The sequence below is a fragment of the Numenius arquata genome, chromosome 19 (assembly GCF_964106895.1).
Source record: "Numenius arquata chromosome 19, bNumArq3.hap1.1, whole genome shotgun sequence".
NCBI lineage: Eukaryota > Metazoa > Chordata > Aves > Charadriiformes > Scolopacidae > Numenius > Numenius arquata.
This window is the reverse complement of record NC_133594.1, coordinates 2,945,370-2,961,629: the sequence shown is the minus strand read 5'-3', so window position 1 is coordinate 2,961,629 and position 16,260 is coordinate 2,945,370. Positions and strand designations below refer to the sequence as shown.

General features: G+C 42.6%; 1 protein-coding gene across 4 annotated transcripts in view; it reads left to right on the top strand.

Annotated features, from left to right (window-relative positions):
* The window catches only part of TNC (tenascin C), a 49,035-nt gene extending 33,001 nt beyond the window's left edge, over positions 1-16,034 (top strand). For all 4 annotated transcript variants that reach the window (XM_074161342.1, XM_074161341.1, XM_074161340.1 and 1 more), the window contains 11 exons: positions 3,590-3,712; positions 4,957-5,100; positions 6,261-6,380; positions 6,830-6,973; positions 7,797-7,927; positions 8,865-8,997; positions 10,867-11,018; positions 11,906-12,002; positions 12,680-12,841; positions 14,111-14,274; positions 15,203-16,034. In XM_074161342.1, the coding sequence (XP_074017443.1) occupies positions 3,590-3,712; positions 4,957-5,100; positions 6,261-6,380; positions 6,830-6,973; positions 7,797-7,927; positions 8,865-8,997; positions 10,867-11,018; positions 11,906-12,002; positions 12,680-12,841; positions 14,111-14,274; positions 15,203-15,313 (1,481 nt within the window). In that variant the 3' untranslated portion in view covers positions 15,314-16,034. The remainder of the gene's footprint in view (positions 1-3,589; positions 3,713-4,956; positions 5,101-6,260; positions 6,381-6,829; positions 6,974-7,796; positions 7,928-8,864; positions 8,998-10,866; positions 11,019-11,905; positions 12,003-12,679; positions 12,842-14,110; positions 14,275-15,202) is intronic.
* The last annotated feature ends 226 nt before the right edge of the window (positions 16,035-16,260 follow it).

Here is a 16,260-nt window from a genome sequence, read left to right as displayed (position 1 = left end):
TTTAGGAGTTGATTATTAGGCAAACATATGTATATTTATAGCATTTGCAGTCTGGTCGCAAAGAAACATTTCTGTCCCTGAAGGGGGTAGCTCAGACAGGCTTATATTCAGCCTTACTTTATTCTGGCCTGTATACAAGTTACAAGTGAGCAGGAATAAATTAGCTAGAAAGACTTTAGCTTTAGTAGAGGAGACAGTAAAGTAACAGTTGGAACAAAGCTAGCAAACAGACCAGCAAACCTAAACCAAACACTACCATGGAAATGAAGGCAGCAAAATAATCTAGATTGAAAAATCCTTTTCTGTATTTATCACTCACAGCTTCCCCCTTCTTCCTTGTCTGGGCATGTACCCTTGAATGCCCAAAGGCAGTCTTCGGGGATCAGGTCCTCAACTGGTGCAACCGGTGCAGTTAAGGGAGTCTTGTTTGAGCACTGCCAAGCTCTGAGGGTCTGACCTCTTATCTTTGTACAGCAAACCACCCACCCGCCATGAGGACGGAGGGGGAGGAACGATCTTGCAGTATTTACCTTTCGGCGCCTTCTCCTCCTCTGCGGTTTCCTTTCCTTCTTTCTCTTTTAAGAAGTCAGCAAGGCAGTTGATCTAGTGACAGCCATGGGCTTTGAATAAGGAAAGGATGAGTAAGGCAAGACTGGCCTTTGCCATTTTCCCATGTAGCTTGTGTTGGTCCTGCAGCTGGTAACTTGCCTGGGGGCTGCGATGATCTCCCTTGCTCCCATGACACTAGGAATGAGGTGTGAAACCGCTGGGCATAGGAGTTGACGATAAAGTCATATCTTCCCATGCCATCGCAAGTAATTCTTCCTTCATTATTTACTCGTATGTACAAGTGAACAGCAATAGTTTCCCCCCAGAACTGCTGATGATAATGTTGTTAAAAGGTTGTCCTCTTTGGGATGATGATGGTACCCATTTACTCTGCCCTCTGTGTCTGCCATTTTACCGTCATCAATTCTGCTGTGATAGTAGATATCAATTATAAAATCACTGTAGTGCAAGGCAGCATCATACAGGTCTGCAGTGTCCAACCAAGTTGGCACAAGGGAGTTTGTCCTCTGCTGCTCTCAGAGGGACAGTTGGTGGCTTTTGGAAACTCATCTGTATTATGTCTGTTAAGGTGCAATTCAGCCCTCCCTGGGGGACCACAGCATGGCTGTGTGCCACTTGATATCCTTGGTAGGAAGTGTGGGTCTCATGCTGCTGCTTTCTTCTTCTAATGGTGTTTTGCCATACTGTGACAGCATTTTTTGCCTGAGAGGATAGCAAAACACTTCACATGCTCTTTATACATGATAAATACAACCCGATGCTTCCTGTTGCCTAGGAGAAGAAAGCCAGTGAACATACTCCATAGTCTGTTAGTAATGAAATAACAAGTTTTTAGCATAAAAAAATCCCCAAAGAATAGCAGCTACTCAGGTATCATGGGTGCTTTGGCAACCTCACAGGAAAGTTCTGTCTCTCATACAGCTAATGGGGAATGATGCTGGAGGATAATGCTATTTACATCTATCTGCCAAACAGATGAACTGAGGTTTTTTTATGAGTGACAAGGCAGAAGCACGCTGGCCATTTTTTATGCCTGCTTAACTTTAGCTTCCAGGTAGCTCAAGAAGATGGTTTCATTTGCTCCTTTTTCATTTCCCCATTTCTTACCTCTCCGGGACTTATTTCAGGACTTGCTCCTGAAATAATAATGCTTGCTCTGATGGACTGTTACACTTTCTTTGCCGGTTTGCTCCCAGGAAAGTAGCCGCAGTTGGGGCTGTGGACTCTCATGTAGTCATTATGTAAGAGTTATTCTTACTACTTCTTACCACTGTTTGTTATGCAGCAGTTCACCTGGTACAGAAAATAAGCATGAAACCCATGGGAATGTGCACAGCGGAGTCCAGGTGGGACGGATTGGGTACTTTGTTTTCTGGGAAAGGCTGAAATTCCCTGTGTGTATGAAAAGCAAGTGCTGGTCCTTCTCTTTGGTCTCTGGAGTCATCACTAGCACTTTTCACCAGTCACTGAGAGCACCTACAATGTGAAAGAAAATCAATGTGACTTTCACTTGTCTCTCTTTCCCAGGTTTTCTTTATGCTCTTCTGTTTCCTTCAGACTTCACCTAAATCAGTAGCAACTTTGTGTGTGATGTAGCTTTACTAACCCCACCTTTTCTTCATTATCTTTAATTCTTTTCTTTCGTTCTTTGGCTTTTCCATGTGAGCAAGCCCCACAAACCCAACATGTCTTGTGAGCTCCAGAGAAATAATTTACACTTCCCTTGAGAGCTCAGTTGTTTTTCTTTCCTTGCTTTTCAGTTGATTTAGTGCATTGCTGCTAGAACTTTGGGGACACATGGAACAAACAGGCCTCTGACTTCTTTCCCGCAGATGCGTTCTTTCCAAGCTATTTCAAGCACAGTCACTTTTTTTCTCCTCTTGCCCCCCTTCCCCTGCCCTCAGCCTGTCTCCACCGCTCTTAATGTGGCTCATGTTTGGTATCTCTCCTCTTTGTGCTAATGGCCTACTCTGTGTGGGCTGTTTATTTTTTTAACACGTGTTAGGGTTGTTTTGGTTACGATCAAAAAAGCAAATTGGAAGCGATATGCTCAATGTAAACTTTGAAGTGGCAGGCCTCTTTACCATATCCTCCCAGAAGCCCTCTCCATGCTTGTTTTGCAATAGCTTAATTAAGCCTTAAACTGGAGTGTTTCAGATTCATGTTGGTTTGCATCTTAAGACTGGGTCATTTTGGCAAAACTTGGGCTTTGTTTGCTCAGTTTACTGATTCAACTTGTTTGGGCAAATGCAGCGCTTAGGTTTATACAGGGAAAGGCTGGATTGTATGACAAAGAGCTGCAGAAGAACCACAAGTGGTGGTTGTACTTGGATGTCCTCTGGATGGATGTGCTTGAATGTACCTAAGAAAAATCATGGTCTCGGATAGAAATTCCAAGAAGAAAATATTCTCGCTTCTAGTTTGAAGCCAACAGAAGTTAGAGGCAGTCAGTGCTTGAGAGGATGGAACCTTGACTCAACCGAATCCAGGTCTTTTTCAGGCATCCTATAGTAGAAACTTTATGCTCAGGAAGAGAGATGTCCCCAACGCTAAGGGCTGCCGTTACTGTGTGTCATAAATTGGGCTCTGAGACTCATTTGAAAGTCTAAAAATCATCCAAGTGAAACTGGGGTAGAAAAGATTATAAATACAAAGGCTCCTGGGTAATAGAATTGCATTCCTGTAAGTATTCCTCCATACTGCTCTATAACACTGAAATCTCTGTAACTTCTGTGTACATGATATGTAGATATATGTCTGGGGTGTTTTTAAGCTATGCATTACTCTAATGTCACTGGAAAAGGAAAATTTAGACCAAATAGATTGTTGCTGTCGCTATGTGATAAAACCGTTAATTGCTTAGTGGTCCCTGCATTAGTGTTGTTTTGGACAGAATATCGATAGCATCAGCTCTTGGGATAAAGGAATAAGACAAATCAGTGTTCCAGCACTAAAGACTGATAAATTATTTTCCTTTTCTTTCTATGTGCTGTGTTTGTTCTCTACTCTCCACGGACAGTTGTTGGATCTCCCAAGGGAATTTCTTTCTCTGACATCACGGAAAACTCCGCTACCGTCAGCTGGACACCCCCTCGCACCCGCGTGGAGAGCTACCGCATCTCCTACGTCCCTGTCACAGGAGGTAACTGTGAGGAGGACAGGGAGGAGGAGGATGGTAAAAGGGATAGCAGAAAGGGTTTGTTGTGCCAATATCCATCTCTCAGTGCATCTCCCAGGTGTTCTTACACACATCACCTCTCTTTTCTTCAAGCTGCTGTGGGTGTGCATCCATGGTCCGCATGGTCCCAGTAGCCAATCTCTGTCTGAACACAGTGTCCCACATCCCATGGACAAGACTTGTGAGCGAGCTCAGAGCTAGATGCTGGAATGATTCAAAAATCTCATTCACAAAAACCTCTGTTCCCACTGAGCCTTCTAAGGACGGATTTATTTCCAAACTGCCTCATTATTTTCTAGGCACTTTATGAGCTAAGCATAATTTAAAAGATGACCCTTGGAAATAGTAATCGTAATCCATGGTTATAATAGTTTTCCAAGGCAGTGATTTTTTTTTTTTTTTAAGTACTCCCCAATGTTGTTTCATTCCATCCATTATATCTCTGTTTTAGTATTCAGCTTAAACTTCCTATACTTAAACAGATTTTTTGCATAACTTAGGGACATCTCTGAAAGGAAACAGCTAAAGAACAAACACTACAGACATCAGGACGATAAAAAACATGCTATTGACTAAGACAAGTAAAGATACAGGCCTTTAGACAGTACAGTATGTAAGCACACATACAACTTTAAATATATAGTGATCCAGCAGAAGAAAAAGAGCAATCTGCAATCATAAAGTTAGGCACTTTGTCTAAGTGCTTTCCTGGAATAAACTCAGAATTTGAAACAAATGTGTCTTAAGTCCTCACCCACACATGCAGCACCTCTTAAAATAATATATACTGAATCTTTATTCAAAATGAGATGGGTGAAATAGAAACTTCCAGCTGTTACTAGAAACAAAGCAGATCTAAACTGGGTCCTGACACATGTATGAACTTCCACGTAGAGAGTGCTGTGTTTTCACCTTACATCTCATTTGTAAAATTATATTTTTCTGAACAGAAAGGTTAATTTTTTCTTATTACTGGCATACCACTAGGAATGAATGCAAACTAATGGCTTAGATGTAAGTGTCCTGGCAGCAATATCTTTTCCTGAGGCTGCCCTTTGACATTGGTGATTGTAATTAACTGGGGAAAATTCACCTTTTCCTGTACAAGTACATCCATGTGGTCATAGTGTCTTTAACTTGAAATACATCCTTCAAGCATTTACTGGAGTATTGTGTCACTAATCTCCTGGCATTTGGCTTCATCGTAGGTACTCCAAATGTTGTTACCGTCGATGGAAGCAAGACAAGGACCAAGTTGGTGAAGTTAGTCCCAGGCGTAGACTACAATGTTAGTATCATCTCTGTGAAGGGCTTTGAAGAAAGTGAACCCGTCTCTGGCACTCTGAAAACAGGTAATGTATAAAGAGGAAATAGCAGGTTTTCAAATGCATTGTCTGTGCTGTAGGAAAAACTCAGGAAAGGGAGCTGAAGACCCACTGGGATCCCATTTTTACTATCCGCACAAACCATAGGAAGCTTTTTGCCCACTCTTTCTTCATGTCTTTATATTTCAGATGAGTATAGAACTTGTAAGTTTGATCAGGCCCCCATTTGATGAGTGCTGAACCAACTTGCAGTGAGACAGAGACAATTCATGTACTTACAGTCCTAATATATCAGAAACAAACAGAAGTTGTTTAATTAATGCCATTTTACAGATGAGGGAGCAAAGGGCCAGCTCAGCTGAACAGTTCAGACCAGTTTCTGTTGTGGACTCAAAGGTTCCAGACTGTGTCCTAAGCAGAAAAACATTCTCTCTCCAGTTTTTCTTCAATAAAACTTTAAATAACCCTTCAGGGGTCCACCATGGTCCTGCTGACCCCACCCTGCTGTCTCATTCAGTCATTCATTTTTGGAGGGGCTAACAAGTATTCAGAGAACTGAGGCAAGGAACAAGGTGATGAGTATTGGATAATAACATGAAATTTATAGCCCATTCCAGATGTACCAGAGGCAGATATCTATCCCAATTCAGGGAGGGCACAAAACTAAGTGCAAAATAGATTCCCGTGAGGAAGCAAGGGAGGACGTGTTGGGATTTTGGATGGTCGGCTGGCTGTTTGATTAGTTTATTTTCAAACGTGCAGGGCAAGCTGGTGGAAGGTCACAGTGGCTATCAGTTGCCGTCACGCTAGTTATTTTTCCCAGCTCTGTCTCCTGAGTTTGCTCCAAAAAGCAGTCCGGATTTGAGGGTGTTGAGAGAAATATGTCAGCTCTGACAGAGCCGTTAAGATTGATGATATCAAGACTGATCTAAAAACATCGTTAGTTATGTCTGTTCCCAGTGTTTAATCTTTTCACGCGTTGACCTCCCTTTCCAGTGGAGGCTTTTGATGTCTCTTTATAGGCACTGACGTCTTTTCTGCAGAGCTCCACTATTCCAAAGGGGATCATAAAAGCTGCATCAAGCAGCAGTGTTTGCGCATTGTATAACATATATTTACAACAGGGCGTTGCACAGAGCCAAGACTGTTTGTCAAATTCCTTCAATCTGTTATTCTCTTTCTTTCAGCTCTGGACAGCCCATCAGGCCTAGTAGTGATGAACATCACAGACTCAGAGGCTCTGGCAACCTGGCAGCCAGCGATTGCTGCTGTGGATAATTACGTTGTCTCCTACGCTTCCGAGGATGGTAAGAAGAGTTAGTAATGGGGCAGGGACCCGACAGTGTTACAGCTCTCGAGATGCTCAGAAATGGGTGCAGCAACGTGACTCCAGGAGGAAGGCAGGGGGCTCTTATTTGAAGGAGGTGCCTCACTGGAAGCATTTTAAAAATGACCATTTTAGTTAAGCATTCCCAATTCCGACATGAACAGAGATAACTGATATTCTTGAAAAGAAAAGATGGTGTTATAATTCATATGAACACTAGAGAGTGCTAATACTTTTAGATAAAGGACTCTGGTGTTAGTTTAGATTCAGCTTAGGTGTAAGCAGACAGATGGGTTCTGGGTTGTCATTATTTTGCACTTGCTCCCAGCTACTAAAAAAAGCAAAACGGCGAGTGGAGCAAGGAGTTGAGGACATCCTGACGTGTCTGAATAATGCTGGGACCTGTTCTTTTCTGTGTTTTCTTCTCAGAACCAGAAGTTACTCAGATGGTGTCAGGAAACACTGTGGAATATGACCTGAAGGGCCTTCGACCTGCAACTGAGTATACTCTGAGTATCCACGCACTGAAGGACATGCAGAAGAGCGAGACCCTGTCCACTCAGTTTACTACAGGTGCTGTGTCCCACCTCACTGCAGGGAGAGCTGTCATCTCTTCTAGTCCCACCCAGCCTACATTTCTCTAATACCATAAAGTCAGCCAGCGCATTGTGCTTTTTTCGCTAGAAACCTGAATTTCGATAGTATTTGTACCAAATTTTCTCTGGTGAAAGACTAGAAGGTGGTTTTCTATCACCAATTCAACAGATTCTCACACAATGCAGGAGCAGGAGCTCTTCTTTGGGGGCTGTTGTTGGGGTACCAATGCTGAAGGTATCCAATTGGATTCATACTTATGGCTTTCCATAAACGTCAATGAAATCATGGGTATTTCTCATTTTCCTGTCTGTTACTTGACGTGCCAGGGCATTAACTAGAGAACCAGGAGCTGAGCCACACGAATTCAGTGTTAGAATTACACTGGAGAAGCAAAGGCTGTAGCCAGACCAAGTATGAAAAGTTTTCCTATTCAAAAAAGGCATCATTGGGACCAAAGTTTTTCTTCCTGGGAATATATAAATACCCACTTGTCATCTTGTGCGAAATAATGAAAGGCACAATTTTGTTTCCAAAGACGTGTTAATGCAACTGTTTATAAACTGAAATGCCTGAGACAAGACAGTATTTTAACTTGGATAAAGTAAATACATTTATTTTAATACTTCCAATAGGAAAACTATTTTTAATTATAAAATTTAGGTTGAAATATTTTTTAATTTCAAATTTCTGGAGGGAAGAAGTTTTCTTTCCTGGCCTGTTTTAATACGCTGCCCATAAGATGGCCTGTGTACTCAACTCCATATAGATGTGATTATAATTGATCTGTTGTCTCTCTCAGGACTGGATGCTCCAAGAGATTTAAGTGCAACGGAGGTTCAGTCAGAAACAGCTGTGATAACCTGGAGGCCTCCACGTGCTCCTGTCACAGATTATCTCCTGATCTACGAGTCCATTGATGGCAGAGTCAAGGTACAGAACTCTTAACCAAACCAGAAGTGCTGCACCTCAAAACTGGGCAGTAGAGATGCTCTAAAGTGTCCAGCAGTGGACCATAATCATGTGCCTTAAGTTAAACATGGTAAAATACTAAGAACCTGTTTCAGTGCCAGCTTGAACACAAATACATTTAAATCCTGTTTAAGTACTTTCCTATATTATAGCCTTGAAACAGAGGCTCAATTGCAGCCTGAATTTTGACAGTCATCTCTCCACAATACGGATAAAAGCACAAGAAACCATTTTCCCTCATTCCAAACCTGTATCAGGGAATAAACTCACACGCCCCAAAGAATGGGATTCCCCTTTCTAAACTCAGAAGAATCCATCCCTGTGCAAGTGAGGTGTCTAATCACCTCTGAAAGTGCCTCTTGCTCTCCAATAAGTTTATTATGTTACTACATAACTAGATTAAATATGAATGAGGTGAATCACAGCAAAAATGGCAGATAATTTTTGGTACATCAGAAAGGGTTCTGATTTTCAAGAGGGCAAATTCCCTAAGTGTACTGAAAATCCATCTTTAAAGTTACAGAAAAACAGCCTTTTGAAGACGGGAGTATGATATTTCCTCGTCCTAGAGGGTGATTCTTCTCAATTTTATGAGTTTCACAGAGACATTCATACAATGTTCAAGGCATGTAAACATTTATGCTGACTTGCTTTTAAACCACACAGCTTATGCATTACATTGGTAAACATTCATTTCCAGGCAACTTTTCTTGAACTTCTAAAGAAAGTTAGCTTGATAAAAATCTTAGGGGGATAGAAGTTTTGTATTAAATAATTTAGATGATTAAAAATACCATAAACAATTATGACAAAAAATAATGTGACAAGCTAATATGCAACAGTTCTGGTCATTATTTTCTCACTGAGATTCCTCTGTATTTTCTTTTCCTCCCCATAGGAAGTCATCCTAAAACCTGAGACAACTTCCTACAGCCTGACAGAGCTGAGCCCATCCACCCAGTACACGGTGCAACTCCAGGCACTGAACGGATCCCTCAAGAGCAAAACGATCCAGACTATTTTCACCACAAGTAAGGACTTCAGAGCATGTGCACAGCTGAAATAACATATAAGTTACTGCTCTCAGGAAATAGCTGAGCTCTGCAATAAGCAGACACAGGCCTCATAGAAAATTTTTAATCCAATTGTCAGTATGCACTTCATTTGCTTGTAGTGTTGGTGCAGAAGTCCCTGTTTCCCGTGAGCTGTAGTGTCATCTGCTTTTCTGGGACTGGCAGGATGAAATTCTTTTCTTTATATCCATCCACATCACCTCTACAGTCCTCTCTCTGATGAAACATCCTGCCTTTCCTATGTAAAATATCAAAAGGAGCATTACCCTTTAAAATCCAAACTGACACCCTGATTTACCTCTGTATTGATGCACAGCAAGCAGTTAAAAAAAATCAGCATTTTAAGTTGAAATGAAGCAAACCACACACGCACGCAAATCAGTTCAGTGGTCTGAGGAGATGAATTTCTGGGCAGGTTTTTTCTCCTCTTTCTGGAATCAGTTTTCTCAAAGCCACACAGCATCTCTGTTCCAGCTCTAACAGGACAGCTCTTCAGTGAGCTGAATGCAAAAATAGATTGGGTTCTCTGAAGGTCACTTCACAGCTGACATTAAAAAAAAGAAATTGTGAAGCCTTCTCTGTCATTTGTCTCACTTTTCACGGTTTCCAGTCTTTCAGACCCAGCAGGACCTTCAGCCGTTTCCATTCTCCCTTCTCCTGCTTGGGCAAACTTCAGCCCAAGGACTCACAGAAGAGCTAATAAAAGTCACGCAGCCCCAAGTCTGCTCACAGTCGCTCCTTGTGTAGAGCAGGATGAACTCCACCAAAAGGCAACAGTCCACAGCCAGAAATAGGAGAATAATTAAATCTGGGTGCATTTAAGTGACATTTGGCAAATTGACCATAAGCAGGGACTAAATGAGGTGCCTTCGCCCATATGAGCACAGTTCAGGCGGATGCTTAAGCCTGGCCTGAACTCTAAACATACATTTGTGTGCTATTCAGTGAGAGGGAAACACTGCAGTAGTTCCCTGCAGGCAGCCGCTTTTCTCCAAATCCCAAAGCTGATGTAAATTCTCAGTAGCTGAGGCAGGGACAGGCAACACACTGGAAAGGGAGCAACAGCCACTCTGTGAGCAGCCACAGTTAAAAACACTCCTATGGACACACCTAGAGCATCACTTTGTTAGATCATTGGCCAAAAAAGTTAATGGCCTAAGTGAATTTTTTTTCAAAAAAAAAAAAAAAAAAAAGCAAAGATTTTTTGGTTTTGGGTTAGAAATTGTTCTGACTGCAAGGATGCTATTAGCTTGTTGTCAGAAAGAAATGCTTAATGTTACTTCCCTGTAGTTTCAACTGCTATTGTTTGCTTTCTTTTTTAAAAGCCTATTTTGATAACATATTTAATATTATACTTGCTAGCAAAATATTCCCAATTTATTTATTTTTGCTTGTAGTCCTGTCTTTCTATTTCCCCCTCCCTTTTCTGTCACATAATCAGAGATTGGTAGATCTCATTTTACCCAAAAGTTGCTGTAAAAAATTTCACGCTATTTAAATATTTAGCTGGAGGATGCACTCCCATCGTAGCAGGGAGCAGTTATCTGGCATTCACAGCACCTCCAAAAGTGTAGACAGATGTGCAAAAGCATATTCAAAACAAAAATTTACATCATTTGCTGCTTACTGTGAATCTTTTTTATGTAGGATAGCAACTACAAGCCTGTTCCTAGGCTCTGTATCTGGCTGTGCCATTGACCCACAACAGATTTTTGTGTGTCATCTGTATTCAAGAAGTTTCCTTGTAACTGCTGATTTCTTAAGGACTGCTTTCTCTTTTTTTTTTTTTTTTTTTTTTTTTTTTTTTTTTTTTTTGTGTGTGTGCAGCTGGTCTTCTCTATCCTTACCCGAAAGACTGCTCCCAGGCTCTCTTGAATGGAGAAACCGCTTCTGGGCTCTACACAGTTTACCTGAATGGGGACAAGGCTCAACCTCTGCAAGTCTTCTGTGACATGGGCGAAGATGGGGGCGGCTGGATTGTGAGTGAGAGGGAGAGGGCCCCCACCTGCCTCTGCTATGAACTGTGGTAGCAGATCCCATCCCTGCTCATCTATGATATCCCTCATAATGCTCTCTTATCAGAGTAGGGCTGGCTTGTCTATATGTTTGGGGACATCTAGGTGCCTAGAACAAGGTTACCAGCTCTTTCTGCAGTTGGAGGAGAGAGAGATGGCTCCAAAGGGGTTTCAGTGGTTTCAGCACCTGGTAAACGCACTGGTCTCTCCACTGGCTATAGGAGGTGCTGAAATGACCATCTTATATCACATACCTACCTTCTAAATAGCTAATTAGGTGAGAGGAGGGCAGACTGACTCTCTTTGAATCAGAGAGACAGTGAAGGCACAGGCCAGAGAAGGCATTTATCCAGCAGCCAGAAGACGTGGTGGCTGGCTGGGCTACCCAGGCCATTATAGAAGGGACACGTCCCACCCAGACAACAAATGAATGGCAATAAAAATGCTAGCTCTCTGTACTGATGTCATCAAATCTGAATGCGTCAGAGGAACCCAGGGCACAGAAAGGAGGGAGAAGCTGGAGAAATGCATAGGAGACTAGAGGATGTAGGAGGTCTTATCTGAGAAATACAGAACTGCAAGGGACTGTTAAAAAAGCAGAGAGCAGGAACTAAACAGCCACATCCTCAAGGGAGCCTGGGAACCCAGTAGATAAACTAGGGACTTTAAAAAAAGCAAGGAACATTCAACAGAGTTGGTACAATTGTGTAATTGTGGTGAGATTGCTGCTTTGGGTGGTGAAGGCAGGGGAGCAGCGATGCCAACCCCTGCATTTGTAAAAGCTACATTGGTAGTGTCCCATCTGGCAAAGGCGGCCTGTTGATAACTCTTCTGGCGTGTGGTGTCTGCAGGTGTTCCTGAGGCGTCAAAATGGAAAGGAAGATTTCTACAAGAACTGGAAGACTTATGTGGCTGGTTTTGGAGATCCTACAGATGAATTCTGGATAGGTAAGTGGCAAGAATTTTTCTTTTTTAAAAAAGAAAACACAAAGCCCAAAGGACTAGGAGCCACTTTGAAGCTTCCCTTTAGTTGGGAAGAGTACTTGTAAATGGGAACATACTCTGTGTGAAGGAGGCCCAGGGACAACGTGCTGCGAGGGAGATGGAAATTGCCCTATCCAACCCAGTCCCTCCAGTTGCAGTTCAGAGATGTCATGCCTCTTGGGCCACCAAATGTACCAAACCAATGCTCACAGGTGTTCTCTGAGAAGTTAAGAGGCAACCTGAGAAGCAACTGCAAACCTTCTTCTTCCTGTACTCCTAGGACACCCTCAGCAACAAAAGCAAAGTGGGGAAAATAGAAGTAAAAAACAAATTTTCAAAGATTGCGCTACATTTTATTTTGTTGTAAATGAAAGATGACGATCACACAGCACAGCTTTGAATGCTTTTCCCAAAGGGCTACCTCCTCCCATGATTTGAAGGAGAGAGGTCTTTCAATCGCCCTGGTTTTATCTATTTGGTTTTGTGCTAACATTACCCCACAGCTGAAATAACACACTTTCCCCACCAGTGTTTATGTTCTGGTGTATCTACAGAGGCCAGTATGACCTCCTTTATGGGATAACATGGTGGCAGACAAATAAACATGGGGAGACAAATGGATTGTATATTTATTTCCGCAGGGCTGGAGAACCTCCACAAAATCACTTCTCAGGGCCAGTATGAGCTGCGTGTGGATCTGCGGGATGAAGGTGAGACAGCTTATGCCGTCTACGACAGGTTCAGCGTTGGAGATGCCAAGAGCAGATACCGGCTGAGAGTGGATGGGTACAGTGGCACAGCAGGTGAGATGGGATGTATTTTTTTTCTTCTGATTTGCAATTTCTTCCCAGTTGGATCAAGGTAGCAGTATGTGAATGTTGCAGATGATCATCCCAGCAGGTACCTCTTATATGTCAGGTGTTTGAAAATATGAACACATCAATGTATTTTATGTTTCCGTTTTAAATCCTCCAGTCATTTTGGTGCCACATTTTATGGCATGGTTATGACAGAATATAGACAAGTATATTAAACGGCCATATATCTCATTTGGCCAATGCTTGACTGTCATTTATAGAGCTAATAATATCTTGGCACAGCCTCATCTCTTGTCAGTGGAATATGCAGCAGAGTCCTGCTATAACATGATTTGTAACTTTGCCGAACAAATCGTCTGCCTTTTGTAATCATACTGGGGCAAACCCTGCAACCTTTATTGAGCCAGGGCTTCAGAGGATTGAGAGATAAATCCAGCTCCACGGGATGTCTTAAAAGGAGATACCTTTCGTGCTGCAAAGTGCATAAAACAGACCAGAGATGTGTGTGTATGGACTCTGCCCTGTGACCGTCACATGAACCCAATGCACAACCAATAGGGATATAAAGGGTAGGCAGCTATAGTAGAATTAAAATCTATTGAAGGCAAACACAGTGATGCAGAGCAGCAGTAGTTGCTACAGCTGGTAGGATTCAATCCTACTACTTTATTTTCCTCAGCAATCAGGTCTAAGATTAATGGATGGAGCAACACAGATCCTAAGGCATGAATGTGAGCTCTGCTTCAGGCATATGCTGAAGGCTGCTCCTGTTGCACCCATCTGTAAATGTGCATCCAGACCCTGGGAATGGGAAGTCCATGGAAGGCAGACAACTCTCTGTGTTTCCAACTAAAGGAGATGGGTAGCATGGGCCAGCTAAGTGTTGGAGACTCCTTTGGTCTTGATTCACTCCTTGTGGAGGTCTCTTTGAACTTGGTTTGTCCACTCTGCCTTCTCTACAGGGCCAAAACCCACTTGCAGCAAGAACTGCAGAAACTGAGCTGTGTAAAAAAAAAAACTATTAATAAGTTGGGGATTAGAGACTACCTGGAAAAATATTTTGACTTGCCTCCAATACCAAAAATTCTTCCTTCTGTATTAAAGCAAGCCATTTTTAAAACACTTAGATACAGAGCCAGGCTTTAAAGATGGTGTATGGCACAGTGCAAACATTTTCTGCAGAATGGTCACTTCCATGTAATCTAAACCAGGCAAACCAGTGACCTTGCTCTTTCTTTTGTCTCTCCCATTCAGGTGATTCCATGACGTACCATAATGGAAGGTCCTTCTCCACTTTTGACAAAGACAATGACTCTGCCATCACCAACTGTGCTTTGTCATACAAGGGTGCATTCTGGTACAAGAATTGTCACCGAGTCAATCTGATGGGCAGATATGGTGACAACAGCCACAGTCAGGTGAGTTTGGTGTTTGAAGGCTTCTGTAATTCATTAGAAGAAGGGGGAGTGATCAGAGGTCTGGAGCACCTCTCCTATGAAGACAGGCTGAGAGAGTTGGGGATGCTCAGCCTGGAGAAGAGAAGGCTCTGGGGAGACCTTGTAGTAGCCTTCCAATACCTAAAGGGGCCCCAGGAAAGCTGGGGAGGGAGTCTTTATAGGACGAGTGGTAATGGTTTTAAACTGAAAGAGGGGAAATTTAGATTATTTATCAGGAAGAAATTGTTTACTCTGAGATTGGTGAGACCCTGGCCCAGGTTGCCCAGAGAAGCTGTGGCTGCCCCATCCCTGGAGGGGTTCAAGACGAGGTTGGATGGGGCTTTGAGCGACCTGGTCTGGTAGGAGGTGTCCCTGCCCAGGGCAGGGGAGTGAAACTAGATGATCTTTTAGGTCCCTTCCAACTCTAACCATTCTATGATTCTAAGTGCAATTATGGATCTGTGTGGTGGCTCAGGTAACCAGACATCAGACACCAACCAAGCACAGTCTCCAGACCAAAGGATCATAAGGAAAGATATGGGCAGTCGCTCACAAACCAAGAATTTAATGTCTGCTGGTGAAATATTGATGGGTTTTTTTATGATTTTCCAAGGGAACATCCCAACTGTGCAGGGAACAATTGCAGTTTTCAACATGTGAAACAAAATATTCTTCCTGCCATGAAAGCCACGCAAAGAGTGACAGCCCTGGGGGACAGCATGTGGGTTGGTTTGTATGGGTTGTGCACACTGGTGGCCAGAGCCATCTGCTGCCCAAAACCCATCCACTTTGTTGTGCCTCTGTTCCCAAGTTAGAAAACAGCCAGTGGTCTGAAAGGAGAGCAGTAAAGGCTGACAACAGGAGAGGAAGCGAATGTGTGACCTCCCACACTTCATCTTTGTCTTTGCAGGGTGTTAACTGGTTCCACTGGAAGGGCCATGAATATTCCATCCAGTTTGCAGAGATGAAGCTGAGACCCTCCAGCTTCCGAAATCTGGAAGGAAGACGAAAGCGAGCATAAAGCCCCAAAGGGGGTGAAGGGGCTACGGGCAGGGTGATGGGGGGGAGGGATGTAGAAGTGGGGGTGTGGGTGGACCCTCTGGTGGTGGGGTGTGAGGAGCTGGTAATCGTACCAAAGCATCGGAGACCCTTGGCCCAACAGAGGCTTCTGCAACAGTCAAAACAACAAGCCTTAAGCGTCCCAGCGTTTGCAGCAGAGCAGCTCCGGCTGCCCATCAGTAACGTCCTCCACACCAAAGACAACGATCTCAAGGGTTGTATGTTGTTTTATTAATTTTTATTTTCTCAGAAAGCCTCTGGGATAAAGTTCTTCCATTGTCTGACTATCTCTTGGGTGACCCAGGGTAGGGGAGGGAGAACAGTTTTGTACATTGGTAGTTTGTTTTAGAACCAGCCATATTTTACACACACAAATGTGTACGATTAATTATCATTATTATTATTATTAGTTACAATTGAAATTCTTTGGTTGTTGGAAAGCCTTTTTTTATATATATCAAGTACCACAGAGAAGGAGGGGATGGGAAGGGGAAAGCAGTATGTTTTTAAACTTAAGCATAAAATTAATATTATTAATATAATGACAAAGTAATAATAATAATGATGATAATAATAAGCTAAGTTTTTGTCATTTTTAAGAGAAAACCATGCTTTTGGAAACACAGCAGGACAGTGTCTGATTGTAAATTTTTTTTTTTATAAATAAAAGCACAATTACTTTTAAATAAATTTCTACCTTTTTTCATACATGTTGAGTTTGTGCATGTCCAGGGTATATTTACTGAGATGGGGAAGTAAAAGGCTGAGAATGATTAGGTTGCTGAGCCCGTACCGAAAACTGTTCCTTTTGTCAGTGGTTGGTTGTAAGTATTCTGCTGGGTTTGTTACAGTGAAACGCCCGTAAGGATTTGGTTTCTTTTAGAACATATTTCTCTTTTTTTCCTGCCC